Below are 15129 nucleotides of genomic sequence, written 5' to 3' on the forward strand. Positions count from 1 at the left end.
NACTCCAATTACCAAACTGACTTTGTAAACGAAGAATCAAGAGTAACCCTAACTTTTAGAACCGGAGAAATTCCTGTAGAATCGCTCACTTCTCACACTATACTGTATGTAGCGTGCAACCTCCAATTCCAAACTTGTAAACGAAGAATCGATAGGAACCCTAACCTCAATTCCAAACTTGTAAACCAAGAATCTAGAGGCACCCTAACCTTTGCAGCGAATTCTTCAGCAAAATCTATAGGAACCCTAACCTCGATTCTAAACTTGTAAACGAAGAAACGAGAGGAACCCTAACCTTTGCTGCGAAATCCTCAGTAGAATCGTCCAATTCTTCCTCTTTTCTTATATAATCTCTCGAGCACTATGCTTTGATGGGCCTAAGCCCAACATACATGCATTACACTTGATTGAAGATCGGCTTAATGGTTGCTACTTATTAAACCGGAACTAAACCGGTTTCTCTAGCTCGGACTTCTCAATTTCTGGTATTAACCAGCAGCCACATCGAACATCTTCAACAATAGTCGTCAATACATATTTTTCAAACAATTCGCCATCTCATCTCTTTGTGCAAGCCCATCAAGATAATATAATACTAATAAGTAGCCAATTATGATAATGCAGACTTTGTTATTTCTCTTTGTCTTTTATTGAGTTTACTATCCTATGATTATTGCTTTCTCAAGTGACTCCAATCCAAAGTACTCTCAGTCTAGTAGCTAATTAAGCAATCCATTCATCATTCCAATACAATTACAATCTAACCATATACTAACATACTCTTTTAAGAATATTCGGATTCCATATAGTAAAAGCATCGTGTTACATACTCTCTTAAGAATCACTCTCCAGCTTCACCTTGTATTTCCAGACTAGACTACAACGGCCTCTTGAGTCAATCAGTTTCCCCGTCTTCCTCCGCTGCTAAGTTTCCATAAACACAAAACCTCCTGTGAGTTGAGTTATACAACTAACAACAACATGACCACATGAGAGGCAAAACTACACTTTTCATAAATGAGTAATGACCTGATAAATGGTGTGTCAGTTTCTGCAGCAATGCATCACGTACACTGCTTTTCCCATCACATCTGGCCTTGAGTACCGGTGGGGTTTCCATCTGCTGTCTTCCCTGGGAGAAGGATCAAGAACGCAATGCCTAACTCCAGAAATCACCCTGCTGCGTCCTTGAATCCAATTGAAGCCAGAAGCTACAGAAGGAATCTGATGCGATCCAATGAACATCCACTGGCAGAAATCTTCCCTTCCAGAAAACACAAACTCGAACGTACCTGCAATGAGACTCAAAAGATATAACCAAACCAACAACAACATGATATAGATAGAGATGATGGAGACTGAAAAGTGAGTTATACCTGAGCGCCAAGGAGGGATGTGAAACACATCTTCAGAGAGGAGGCGAGGAACTCCGCTCTCCTTTTCAGCCCTGAGCAAGTCGAGAATCTTGGCAGCAACAGGTGAGAACTCATTAACGGATGAGTAAGAGTTTGCCAAAAAAAACGGAAGTTCAGACTGTGAATCTGAATTAGCCATCTCTCGACAGATCTCGCCACAGTATTCTAAAGCTCTCTCAGGTTGTCTTCTGCAATCCCACCTCACGCATTGCAGCTCGTGGTTGCTAGTGAGAGTAACCATGATTTTAGCCAACCTGAAACGCTAAATAGAGATGATCGTTAAGTTCAATATGACCACAATAAATGAACATAGGTTGAATATAGAAACTAGCAAAAAGGAGAAATCAATATCAATGGTGTCACATTAATGACTACAGAGTGGTTCATTAGTAAAATAATCAGAGTGAAATTTCCAAAAGAGATCATCATCTAACTAAGCAAATCATACAATACAATACCTAAGCAGAGCGGGATCAAACCTAAGATGAACAAGAATCTGAGAAATTACAACTAGGAGAAGCGATCAAACCTACGACTCGAAGAGATACCCTAACCAGAGTTGAGATCTTCAGTTTCTCCTCCTCCTCCTTTCGCTCTCACACTACTCTGCTCTCTTCTTCTTCTTCTTTTTCTGTAGAGAGAGAGGAGGAATGGAAGGTTCTGGAATCTTTTTAATATCGTCTCCGTCCGTCAGCTTTGATGGGCCTTCTTCATTTAGATATTAATGGGCCTTACTAATAACTTTTTATGTTTGTAAAATATTAGAGCCTTATTAATGGGCCTTCTTCATCATAAAATATTGAATTATACTATGAATAAATTAAGATTTACTCTTAACTTTTGTCTTTTGGTAACAAAGAAGGTTAACGAATGGTATTAAATTTTGTCATCTAATCGAATGCATTATTACAAATACTTTAATCTTCTTAAGAAGCTATGAGAGAGCGCTTACACGATCTACTATACTTGATTCCCTTGGAAACTCAAGCTTTGACATGAAACTCTATTTTTGTTTGTTTGTACTTTGTTTAAAAGTTTTCAAATCTATATTAAAGACAATCTTATTCTAACTCCAGCTGCCTTTGAAAGTGTTCCATTATACTATATCAAAATGTTCTTTCAAGGCGTGCCCTCTAATGAGTTTTAGAAACACCATAGATCTATGTAATCAAGTTCGGGTAGATTCCACAAAAATACATCATTAGGGACTCTTTCGTATTTCCCATGAATTGCATTCTTCAGAGCTCATGGTAGTGTTATATATATGACACACAAGTATATTTCAATTGTTAATGCTGAAAACAGCAAAAAAAATTCATTTTGGTTAGGTTCACAAACCACTCACAAGTTATAAATCCACATTCAACACTAACTTTTGCTGTATTAGTTTAACTTTGGGCTGGAATTGAGTTATCTAGTCAATAAAAATTGTACCAAAATTGACTCATATATAGTTGCCAATAATACTAAAAAAAATTAAATCCATTGAATTTGATTTTGTTTTAAAAAAAAAAATATTTGTTTGGATTCTTTAAATGTTAAAATTGTGTGGTTCCCAACAGACGATTTAATTGATTGACTAAACCACATTTAAAAAAATATCCAACCATTATTAAGAAATGATTGATAGATTAGTTAGTAAATCATTTTTTACTGAATTTAAATCTAACCAAATTTATCGTTTTCTATATAGTATCATCATTTATCTTATAAATCTCAAGTCACCAAACCAATAAATTTTTGACAAATCAGCAAAAACAAATTATATTTAAAAATAATAGTAACGTACAGACGGAAAGCATAGTAAATATAAGCCAGCTATCGTGAAAAATAATTAATTTTTAAAATAAATTTAAACAGAAAATATAGTGTGGTAGTTTCGTTTTTTAGTTTTGAGTTTTTAACGAGTAAAACAATTTTTTTTAAAAACAATCTATATTCTCATTATATTTTTTTTTAAAACAATTCAAAAGTTAGTTATAACGTTTGGTAACAAAGGTCAACTAATAATAATGAACTGGTATAACAAGTGTCTTTAAGCCGATTTAGTGTATGATAGTCACTGTTACCAAACGGTAGTCCTATCCTAGAATCGTATAACAGAACGGGAGAGTCCCTCCGTTCCCAAGTTTTATGCTGCGAAGAGAACGAAACCTTTAGGTCTGACACATTCCGTAGTTTTGAATCTTTCATTCGCGACAAATTAAACAATACATGTATTATACGGATGCGTAAGTCCGTAAGGGTAATAAAACTATATAGTAAAATATTTAATTAAAAAAATGATCAAAACAAGAGATTAGCGTTTTGGAGTAAAATTAGGAGAGCTCGAGGTCCAATGGTGCAAAGTGTTAGCTATTCAACGGACCATTAGTCTCCTATTCCCCAACTTCTATAATCTATCTGCGCCCTCCTATTTTTCCATTTACCTCTTACGATCTCAACACGTGGCGCTCTTTTACTCTTTACGTCCAAAATCCAATTTATATCTTGTAATAACCCAAAAATAGTTAGGAAACCAAGTGAAGTTTCTAACAAAAACAACTGTGCACACACGCTCGTCGAGATTCAATTTTTTTTTTTTTTTTGTCACAATTCCCAAATAAATAAATAAAATTCATAATTCCAAGTCCCACGAATGTAGCTTTTGATGCATTGATACAATAAAGTCTTAAATATACTTTTTAAACATTTATACAAAACATCTTTTTTACTCATTGATTGTTCTTGCCCAAAACCTGAAATGCCTCCTCTGTTTCTTCCTTCTTCTTCTTCTTCTTCTTCCTCTGCTCTGTTTCTACTTCTTCTCCTTCTCTTAACTCTCCAAACCCTAACCTCAATCTCTCTCTCTCAGCCGGACACTCTCCGTTCACCGGAAAAGTGCGGAAACTTCTCAGTCTCCTTCCCTTTCTATCTCTTATCCTCCTCCTCGTCCGTCGCTTTTCGACTCTCCTGCACAAACTCCTCCACTCTATATCTTCACATAAACCACCAAAGTTACCAGATCATCGAGTTCTTCACAGACGGTCTCCTCGTAGACTTCCCTTTATCTCCTTCTTGTCACCAATTCAACGACTTACGCTCTTTCCCTTTCTCTGCAAGCCAGTTCTTCTCCATCTCTTTAGAAAACGTGATCGGTCTTTACGACTGTGAAGATTCTTCTCTCTGTAAAGCCGGCTGCGAAACCAACGATCTCTTTGGTTGTGATGGCAGAGAAGAAGACGAAACCTCCGGTGGAGATATCGGTTGTTGCTACCCTCTGTCTGATCACAGCGCGTGGCGTGCAGGTGATGATTTATCTGTTTTTAGTAAATACGGATGCAGAGGATTCTCTTCGTGGGTTGTCCCAAGAGGGACCAACAGAGGTATACGAGGAGTGAAATTAGAGTGGGGTATTCCGAGAAACTCTTCGGAAGCTGTTTGCGATCGTGAGGCTAGAACTGTTAACGCTACGGCTATTGAAGGAAGTGTTCGATGTGTGTGCCGTGATGGCTTCGTTGGCGATGGCTTCGTCCATGGAACCGGTTGCTTAAAATGTAAGCTTTTTTTCCTTCTCCTTTTTCATGTTTACGTGATGATACAGTACTTTTTAAGTAACCTCATTTCACTATCCTAAACAGCAAATTAATAGATTTGTTATTCTATGAATAATAATTCATTAGGTTTGGTGCGGTTCGGTGCCCTAGTTTGAACAGACGAGTGTTTCTTGAATCACAAGCAACTTACTTGGTTTACTATTATTGCAGCTTGTTACAAAGACGGGAAGGAATTATATGGAGACAAATGTGAGATCAAGAAACACAAGGGGAAGAAACTCACCGTTTTAGCCGGTAATTACGATAATCTCCTCGTCTGAATAAATTCAAAATTTCTTTGAACCAAACTTCTTGCTAACATCATTAGTCAAATATATATGCAGGAGTTTTAGCTCCTCTGTTCATACTGGGCTCACTGTTAGCTCTCTTCTGCCTTCTTAAACGTCCAGTAATAACTCATACAGATCAACAGTTTGATATCTCTACAGCAACGACTACTACTAGTGTTTCTTTCCGCAAAGGATACAACAAGACTCGTCTCTTCACATACCGTGAGCTAGAAGAAGCCACTAAAGGGTTTCAAGATTCACAAAAACTCACACAAGGCAAAACCGGAACTATCTACTCAGGGAATCTAACAAACGGCACGCGAGTGATCGTCCACAAGGTTCTCTGCGAAAACCAGATTGAGTTCATGGAGATTTCGTCTCAGATAGATCACTTATCTGCGGTTTTGCATAGAAACCTCGCGAGAATCATAGGGTTCTGTATGGATATTGGATATAATCCACTCGTTGTTTACGAGTATCCGGTAAACGGATTGCTTGGAGACCGGTTACATCTAGGGCTTGATTGGTGCAAGAGAGTTAACATTGTAGCTGAAGTAGCTGGTTTACTCGCTTTACTTCAATACGAGAACTATCCACCGATCCTACACAACAACATTGCCTCTGGTTACATCTTCCTAGACGAAGATTTCCAAGCTAAAGTCACTGGTTTTGGTTTACAGAGGAAACAGAGGATTGATACTAGTATGTACGATTTCGCGGTTTTGCTCCTAGAGATCGTGACTGGTTTAAAGCAGAGAGAAGAGACAGTGACTCAAGCGTTACAGAGGATTAGAAACGGCAAGCTTGAAGAGATCGTGGATCCTTCAATGTATGTTCATGAGCAGCCTGTGGCTTTTAGGGAACAGATTGGTTTAGTAGCTGATATCGCGACTCGGTGCGTTTTGTTCGGTGGTGATGGTAAATTTGGAATGGTTGATGCAGCTAGAGAGCTGTTGCAGATCGCTGGAAACAGCGGTTGGGATAAGAAAGAAGATGGAATTGAGGAAACGTTTTCGAATTCGAGTTTACTTCAGATGATTTCTATGTCTCCTGATTCTATCTATCTCCCTAAGACCTAAAAAAACAGGGGAAATTAATAAAGGTTCTGTTTTTTTTTTTTTGTTTACAAAGTATGTAAAATTTCATAACGTTTTGCTTGAGAGTAAAGAAACGTTCGTTTTTGTTTCAATTACGAGATCGTGTTCTGCAAAAACAATAATCGTGACTAGGATTGGTACTCACGATTAGAACAACGTGCAGGAAAAAGAGTAAGAAGAAAACACCAAAAACAAGTACACAATGTTTTGTTTTGTTTTTCCCATTTTAAAACAAAATTTATAATCGAGTTTTTAGAGAAAAAAAAAAAGAAAAAAAGAAATTGAAAGGTTGAGAAAGAATATCTCTGGTATCATTAAATTCGATTTTGACTAAATCTTGATGCTATAATTAAACTCTGGTTTCTCCTGTATATATATACGTAGCTCTGTTTTTTGCAGAAACTTACATTTGTTTTTGTCCCTTCGAAGATCTAAAGGTAATCTCTGATTGTTTCCAAATGCTCTGTTTCGTCTTCACGATCATTAAGTATTGTTAAACTTATGCGATCGATGTGATCACAGATGAGTGAAGAAACGTATGAAGAGACTCAGGAATCAAGTCAATCTCCTCGTCCTGTTCCAAAACTGAACGAGAGGATTCTCTCAACTCTATCCAGGAGATCTGTAGCTGCACATCCATGGCACGACCTTGAGATCGGTCCTGATGCTCCATTGGTCTTCAATGTGGTATGTCTCTCACCTTACATAACTCGGATAAGAGTCTCTTTTTCTCTCTATTGGTCTATTAACGTGAGAGCCTCTCTGGTCAGGTGGTTGAGATCACAAAAGGAAGCAAAGTTAAATATGAACTCGACAAAAAGACCGGTCTTATCAAGGTTTGTGAAATCCTCAGATCATGTGATCTTCTTTTCTATTAACTGTTCTGATTGATGACATTGAATTCGATCTCAGGTTGACCGGATCTTGTACTCGTCAGTTGTCTATCCACACAACTACGGATTCATCCCCCGGACATTGTGTGAAGACAACGATCCCCTTGATGTTCTTGTCCTTATGCAGGTAAAGTGTGTGTTTTATCACAACCAAACACAAATTTTCATCATTAAGCACCACATTGTGTTTTGACCTAATTTAGCTTCTGATTCGTGTAGGAACCAGTGCTTCCAGGTTGTTTTCTCCGTGCTAGAGCCATTGGATTAATGCCCATGATTGATCAGGTTTCTCTTCTCAATTCTCTCACCCATTGCATTAATGTTTCTTATTTCTCACAAAATACATTAGATAGAGATCATCTCTTTTTAGAATCTGTCAAACTTGCAATCCAAGAAATCTCAAAAAAATTCCAAAATCAGAGCTTGATCTTAAAGTTTTGATATTGGTAATAATAACGGTGAGAATTTTCAGGGTGAGAAAGATGACAAGATCATTGCAGTGTGTGCTGATGATCCAGAGTACAAACATTTCACAGACATCAAACAACTCGCTCCTCATCGTCTCTCTGAAATCCGCCGTTTCTTCGAAGACTGTAAGATCCTCCTTCTTTGATGATCACATCTCCAGTTAAATCAAAAAAATTAGGACCAAACTAAGAAAAGAACCCTTACAAATCGCGCTTGGTTATTATTATATATATAGACAAGAAGAACGAGAACAAGAAGGTGGCTGTGAACGATTTCTTGCCATCAGAGACTGCACATGAAGCAATCCAGTACTCCATGTAAGACTTTCACCGAACCATAAACCCTAATAAAGTCACAAACTTCGTTTGAAAAAACTTGAGTAAGTAAACGTATCTGCATTGTTTGTGAAACTACAGGGATCTATACGCTGAGTATATTCTCCACACCTTGAGGAGATGAACAGAAACAACAAAAACAATGTTTTTGTTTACACGGAAGAGATGATTATTATTGGCAGCATCCGCATATACATATCTTAATTATTTTACATATTCATAATCGTATGATCGGCTTTTGCAGTTTTTTTTTTTTTTTTTTTTTTTTTTTTTTTTTTTTTTTTTTTTTTTTTTTTTTNATTTTGTTCAATTGTATAATTTGAAACGGATATATAATGCAGTTTTGCCTAATCTCTTTGACATTACATGTTTGACTCGTCCACTAAATGGCCTTAAGAAGCTACATGAGGCCCAGATACAATAAATAGGCCATACCACTAAAACCATCTTATATAAAAATGATTAGAATCTCACAAGTGTAGACGACAAAACAAAAACAATTGTATATGATGAACCGACACGTGCTAGAATCGATATTTCTTATTAAAAACCAAATATATATATCCTTGAGGAAAGATTTCTGTCCACTAGATTAAAGTACAGTGAATAGGTAGGTACAGGTTAAGCAAAATATTGTGATAGTGTGGATCCAAATAGAGAAAGCGACTAAACATGAGTAGCATATATTTAGACAGAGAATGGGCTTTTTGGATTTTATCATATCTATGTAACTTATTTATTTTGGGCCTCACTTTTTTTTCTTCTTCTTTTTAAGGGACCACACTACTACTTCTACTACTACTAAGTACTAACTAATGAGTAAATGTGCTCCAATTTATACTCCCCTATTTTTTTTAAAAATTAACTGTAATCAACTAAATGATTCTGTAAGATATGGTCCGACATGTGTACGTATGAATAATTTATAAATAATAAAATAAATATAGAAAATAGATGCAAATAGAGTTATGAAGATTTAAGAGTGTGAACAGAAAAATGAATGTGAATATACAAGAGCTGCAGGGGAAGCTGACTTTTCCTGCTAACACCGCAGAGCAGAGAGCCCTTTATAGTTAGTTCCAGAGATGGATGGAGTCAATTTAATATTACATCATTATATTTTCTTCTTTTCATTTTTTGTTTGGCAAATCACACATTATAATATTTTATCTTTGTAAGTGGAATAGTATAAAGTTACAATTTATAAGAAGGTCATGAAGTTTTGCAAACAAAACCTCCGATCCAAATAAAAAATGGTGTCTTTGGCTCCTTTCAGAGTTGAGACAACCTCAGCTGAGAGGGTTGATATGAATAACTAAGATTCCTTTGTAATCCACACTTTTATACAAACCGACCCCACCTCATATATTTTGCATTTATATAATTTCAACTCCATCGATAATTTGTTATTATTATTATCGGATTATTACTATTTGTTTCTTTCTTTTTTTTAGTTCTAATATAGGCTAAGTGCGACACCTATTTCTATACTAAAACAAAACAAAGTAAACTACACTAACTACGGACAAAAATCGAAAATGTGAAATTATGTTTGAAAATGCATGGTTTATTATTTTTGTCACTTTCTTGTGGGAAATAATAAATATGTATCAAACAATATTAAATGGTTAAGTTCAGTTTAAGTAAAGTTTAATTTTTACCAATTTCTTTTTTTTCCGTAATGAAATATATATATATATATATATATATATGTGTTTTATATTATAAAGATAGAATTCTGATAACTCCATAACATATGAAATATATATATTGAGTCCATATCTTCATATAGAATAGTACTTTTGAAAATTTGGATATTTTTGGCTATACGAATCTAAAATTTTAAGAATTTGATAAAAGCAAATAATTCTCGACAACATATAGTATTAAATTTTCTTCCTCTTATTTTTCTGAGTATTATTAATATATTTTTTTTAATTGCACATGAACTTTCAAAATGCATGCTTAAAGACTACAGTAATTATGTTTTGTTTAAAAAATTAGAGAGGGTTGGCTAGTGATAGAGGAGATGGAGAGAGTCCTAGACTCTGGGGCAAATTGACAACTGGAGCATGTTGTTGCCATTATCGATCGCACCACGGATTCTCCATTTTCTTTTTAAATAATTTAAATTAAACAAACAAATTTATATAAACAAAAATGGACCGCCTTCTACCTCACCACTACCTCTTCGATGGCGACCGATCTTATATGTATTACTATCTCTTTTTATATACAAGATCGATTTCTTTTAAATTAACACGAGTGACTCTACGGAGTTCGCGTCGGTCCAAAAAACTACAACTAATTTTTGTTATATACTATTTTATAATAAATAAATAAAGAAAAAAACGAAAAAGAAACCCTAATTTTCTAAAGGCCTCGATGGATCGAGCAAAAGCCAGTCCTGCCCTGTCCTGCCCCAACCAATTGATCTAACTATATATAAATATATATAACCAATATATATGCTTTAAATGTATAGATTGAAAATGTATGTTAGAGTTTTTTTTTGTGTGTGGTTAATGTTTAGTTATAAGTTATAACTAATAAGAATGATACTCCAACTACAGAGTTTGGCCTTGGCATTTAAAAGGAGGGAAAAATCCTCTAGTGGGATAAGAGGGTTACGTTGTAGGAGATGGACAAAAGAAAGGAGCGCGAGTGGGCATTTAAAATAAGTGCAAGTCTGTTTTTTTCAGTATACAATAACAAAGTGGTCCTTACCCTTAATTAACCCCATCTTTTCTTCTTTCATTATCATATGCCAAAATATCTCTATATATACACACCTACTCTTCATCATTCTCATAATCTAATTTGGTACATTAATCTATACCGTACCATAAAGTGGGCTTGCGAAATCATAGTTTAATCCCACAAAACAACGACTAACAAACTACTTCGATCGTTATTTGTGTGGGTCAATTCACACGTACGATAGTGTGACATAAATTAGGCTACAAAATTGTCAGGTCAGAACAGAGTCTTAAACCAGTGGAAGGTTGATCATTTGTTACAGTTGTGATCATATGGGACTATTTTTATGAAAATTAATTGGTTGTGTACAGTTTGACTGTAACTTTTTTGTTTTGTTAACAAAGTGTCGGACTTTAAAAGTAATGGGAACTACATATATTATTGGCTTTGAGATAAGAAATGAAAAAAAAAAACTGATTGTGAGAGTTGTAAGAGTTACTAGCAAATTTTAGGAAGATCAAAGTATATATATGATCTAGTGATTTAGTGACAATCTGACTAAAATCGTTAAATCATTTTTTAATATCTCTACGGTTCCAAAAACAAATTACCAGCCAACCCCTTAATCAAATAGTACCGACATAATTATTTACTGAAAAGAAGGCTATCAATAATTAAGAATGAATATATATATATATATATATAGTATTATTTTTTGGCCGTAAACCAGTATAAGTTTGGTAACAGAACTAGTAAAATTATTAATCAGATACGTTATATGCATTAAACTAGCGACATTAAAATGTCATCTACTCGATTCAAACAACCACACGCTCCGTTAACCATTTTAGACGCATAGCAAATTTGCAAGTACAAATGCTGATCTTTTACAGGATGATTGACGTACATTATCTTTATATATTTCGATCGTAGATTCGTAAGCTAAGTTGCTGCATTTTTAGTTCGGTTTAAAATTAAAATTAGAAATACTCTGTTAGTAAGTGAAGAGTGAGATGTATAGAAATAGAGAGGTCCCCGTGGCTAGTAGATAATATATAGGGCATAGCTTTGAAAAGGACGACGCCATGGTTTCCTCGTAATTTCTTTGATATTTAATTGTATTATTCTTTCTCTCTCTAGTCTCTACAAGAACTTAAGGTGATAGAGAGATGATCATATGTAAATATTGAAAAGAAAAAAAATGAGTGGAGAACCAGTTCCGTGCCAAGATCCGTAAAGGCCTAAGGCAAAAATTTAAAATGAAACTTCATATATTTTATTTTTATGAGAGATTTTTTTTTAGTTATAAAAAGAAAGAAATATTATTAATTTAAAAAAAAACTTTAAAGAGTAAGATATTAGATATGATAGCTTATGTAAAGGAAAAAAAGAAACAAAATTTATATGAATGTTGAATTTTGTTTCCAAAAGTTTCCTAAAGTACTACATAAAAAATGCCCAATCTAGTTTACAAATAAAAAATATGGCATGTTTTTGATTATTTTTTTTGTGTGGCCTAAGGCAAATGCCTTTTTTGCAAAGCATAAGTCACGGCTCTGTGGAGAACAAAGAAAGATTTAATCGTTATTGCCTTTAGTTGTGCTTGGCTATTTTTGCAAATTTTGGAAACAAGATTGTATCCGTAACATTTATTTTGCTGATATTATCCAACCTAATAATATTAATATCCAGTTCATTCAGTCACATTAGTATTAATTAGCCGGGCGTCAATTTATAAGATGCGCGTGGGCGAAACAACCCATTATTTGAAAATTTACAAAGAAAAGAAGACAAGCAAGCCGCAATGATTATGAATAACAGTCAATTATATCAAACGGAATTTGATACATTAGATCTATATATATACTAATAGATTTTGATAAAATTGCAAAAGATTAAGATTCGTAGCAATAACGATGAAACATAAGAAAACAATATATCGACTAGAGGCTTTTGGTCCAACCAGTTATGTACGACTGAGGATGAGAAATTGGACCACGTTTATCAATGTTCATTTACCTACAGCTGCTAGCTTTTTCATTTCAGGTTTTCAACTCTCTTTTAATCGAGTTCTCTGAGCCCAGCGTAATATATAAGCTCAGCCGTCAATGAAAATATGTGATAGAGACTGATGGTGTAAAAAAAAAAAAAAGAATGTTTAAGTAGTAATCGGCTGATAACATCGATTAACATGAAAATACAACCACTGCCGCCCACTAGTACAGTTCTATTTTGATAAAAGTTGTAAGCTTTAATCATTAACCAGCCATTCATTACATTTAAACCAAAATTGGATAAAGGAACGTGAAGGGTGCTTAGTCTCTTTCAGGACCACGTACGTACACAATTTTTAGATTAACATTGACAATACGTGAAAACTATTAATTTATTAGTTGTTAAGGGTTTGCCAGGGTTCAAGTGTTACGTGTCATGTTCCAGAGCAACATGTGTAATGTTACTATACTAACATCGTTACATGAACAAAACCAAAAGAAAAAATGGTACATGCTGTTAATTAGTACGATCCGCTAGCTGGAGCAAACAAATGTATCGATTTTCGTTTTATGTGAAAAAGTTATATATACTGTATATCTTGAGCCATAAACTCTAAGATTCTTCGGCCGGTCCAAGAACGAGACCATGTCTATTTTTCTTATTTTATTCAATTGATTAAAGAGGTTCCTAATTCCTATACATTTTTTTTCCTCTCTCATGATGGATTTTGTGACATTACGAGCATCTCATGATTTTGTAAATTCTGTGGATTTGTACGCATATGCCTATGTGTATACGTACATGACTGGTAATTCGTGAAATGATTTACAAGAAGAAGAAAAACTTCGGTTTCCAAAAAAAAAAAAAAATGATGCAATTCCACACAATAGAATGATTTCTATTTTTTTGAACAAAAAAAAAAGAATGATTTCTATTTTAAGCTTTAACTAACTATCCAACATAAACTTTGTAAAAAAATAAAATAAATAACTATCTATTTTTAAGTTAGGAGGAAAGTACCATTTCCTTGTATTCACAGTACAATTATTACAAAAAAAAATTAAGTGGGTCGGAATTATTTTCTAGCTAGGTGTTTTTTTCGATTTGTTCCACTTTTAAAATTTAAATAAGAACGATTACGTACTAAGCAATACACAAATTACCGACTAGTGCCTTTTATTTTCTTTTGGGTTTATAACTTATAAGGTTGGTTATATACCGAAAGCTTTATAACTTGTAATTCATATTACTATATAGTATTTATTTAGCGATTACGTATATATCTAGATCTAGATTGGCCTGGCCAGTTCTTTTAAAGAAAAAGTAATCAGCCAACCAAACATATTAAGATGGAGATTGATAGGTAATCTGATCATGATATTATAGAAGATGTAATAAATAACCAAAATAATAATATACTATCAATCCGCAGATTAAAATTGACTATTCGAATACTTTTTATATCTTATCAACCTATCATTTGAATTTAGATCAATTAAGGAATTCTTCAAAATATTTTTTTAATTTGTTTAATAGGCAAACAACAATATAAATCTGTTTAATTTTTAGGTTTAACAATCATGTTTCATTCAATTCGAGATAGACCTAACAAAAAGTTATCAAGATTTGTGTTTATAATTTCATATTAAGATATAAGAGATATATATCTTTATCATCAACTAATTTTGAGTTAGAAACTCATGATTTTTTTAAAACTCACATATATTCTGTATATAATTTTTAGTTTTGTTAAAAAAATTATGGTTTTGATGTTTTATATATAATGCAACGTAGCAACTAGCAACGAGAGTACACAAAAATTGTAAGTGATAAAAAACACACACACACATACAACGAGAATTACAAGAAAGGACAGGTAAGAAGGGTATAAATGTGTGATTAATATAAAAAGCATCTCTTACAAGTGGGGGAGCTGTTGCAAAGTAAAACATGTAACACTCAAACAAAACACTATATATTACATGTATGTGTAAACCAAGAAATTTGTAAAGGAGAGAAGGGTAACCATAACAAAAAGTCAAGAGTAAAGACCAAAGACAAACAACATGCCAATTTTGTCTTTGTGATTCAAAATTGCAGCAAACCCATTAGAAGGAGATTATTGATAAAGTACTCATTAATCATTTGATTGTGTATTAGATTTAAGATTCTAATTTAAAACAACAAAAACCAAAAAATTCTCCCTACGCCCACGACATTATCATCTCTCTTCGCCTCATATCCCAACCATCTACTATGTTGGACAAAATCTGACTCCCTTTTTTTTCGATCTCAAGCATTTATAGTTAGCAAATGAATAGTATTTTTATATGGGGAATTATTTAAAGAAATACTACCATT

The 15129-nt window shown here is 34.0% G+C and overlaps 3 protein-coding genes across 5 annotated transcripts; 2 read left to right on the forward strand and 1 right to left on the reverse strand.

Annotated features, from left to right (window-relative positions):
- On the reverse strand, positions 671–2050 carry LOC104793663. Of its 3 annotated transcripts, none has more exons than XM_010520066.1 (4): positions 1945–2050; positions 1377–1669; positions 1030–1292; positions 671–921 (listed from the first exon to the last, which is right to left on the reverse strand). In XM_010520066.1, the coding sequence occupies exons 2-3, from the start codon at positions 1654–1656 to the stop codon at positions 1045–1047; spliced, it is 528 nt and encodes a 175-aa protein (XP_010518368.1). In that variant the 5' UTR covers positions 1657–1669; positions 1945–2050; the 3' UTR covers positions 671–921; positions 1030–1044. The 3 variants fall into 3 exon arrangements, with proteins under 3 accessions (XP_010518368.1, XP_010518367.1, XP_010518369.1); XM_010520065.1 differs by having other exon boundaries at positions 1377–1677; positions 1945–2042; XM_010520067.1 differs by having other exon boundaries at positions 671–924; positions 1377–1677; positions 1945–2042.
- Positions 4138–6437, forward strand: LOC104793665 (probably inactive receptor-like protein kinase At2g46850). Its single transcript, XM_010520069.2, has 3 exons — positions 4138–4951; positions 5162–5245; positions 5335–6437. The coding sequence occupies exons 1-3, from the start codon at positions 4159–4161 to the stop codon at positions 6357–6359; spliced, it is 1902 nt and encodes a 633-aa protein (XP_010518371.1). The 5' UTR covers positions 4138–4158; the 3' UTR covers positions 6360–6437.
- Positions 6707–8313, forward strand: LOC104793666 (soluble inorganic pyrophosphatase 3). Its single transcript, XM_010520070.1, has 8 exons — positions 6707–6814; positions 6900–7064; positions 7148–7213; positions 7290–7397; positions 7490–7555; positions 7743–7863; positions 7974–8055; positions 8155–8313. The coding sequence occupies exons 2-8, from the start codon at positions 6900–6902 to the stop codon at positions 8195–8197; spliced, it is 651 nt and encodes a 216-aa protein (XP_010518372.1). The 5' UTR covers positions 6707–6814; the 3' UTR covers positions 8198–8313.

This window comes from Camelina sativa, chromosome 6 (assembly GCF_000633955.1).
Source record: "Camelina sativa cultivar DH55 chromosome 6, Cs, whole genome shotgun sequence".
Lineage (NCBI taxonomy): Eukaryota > Viridiplantae > Streptophyta > Magnoliopsida > Brassicales > Brassicaceae > Camelina > Camelina sativa.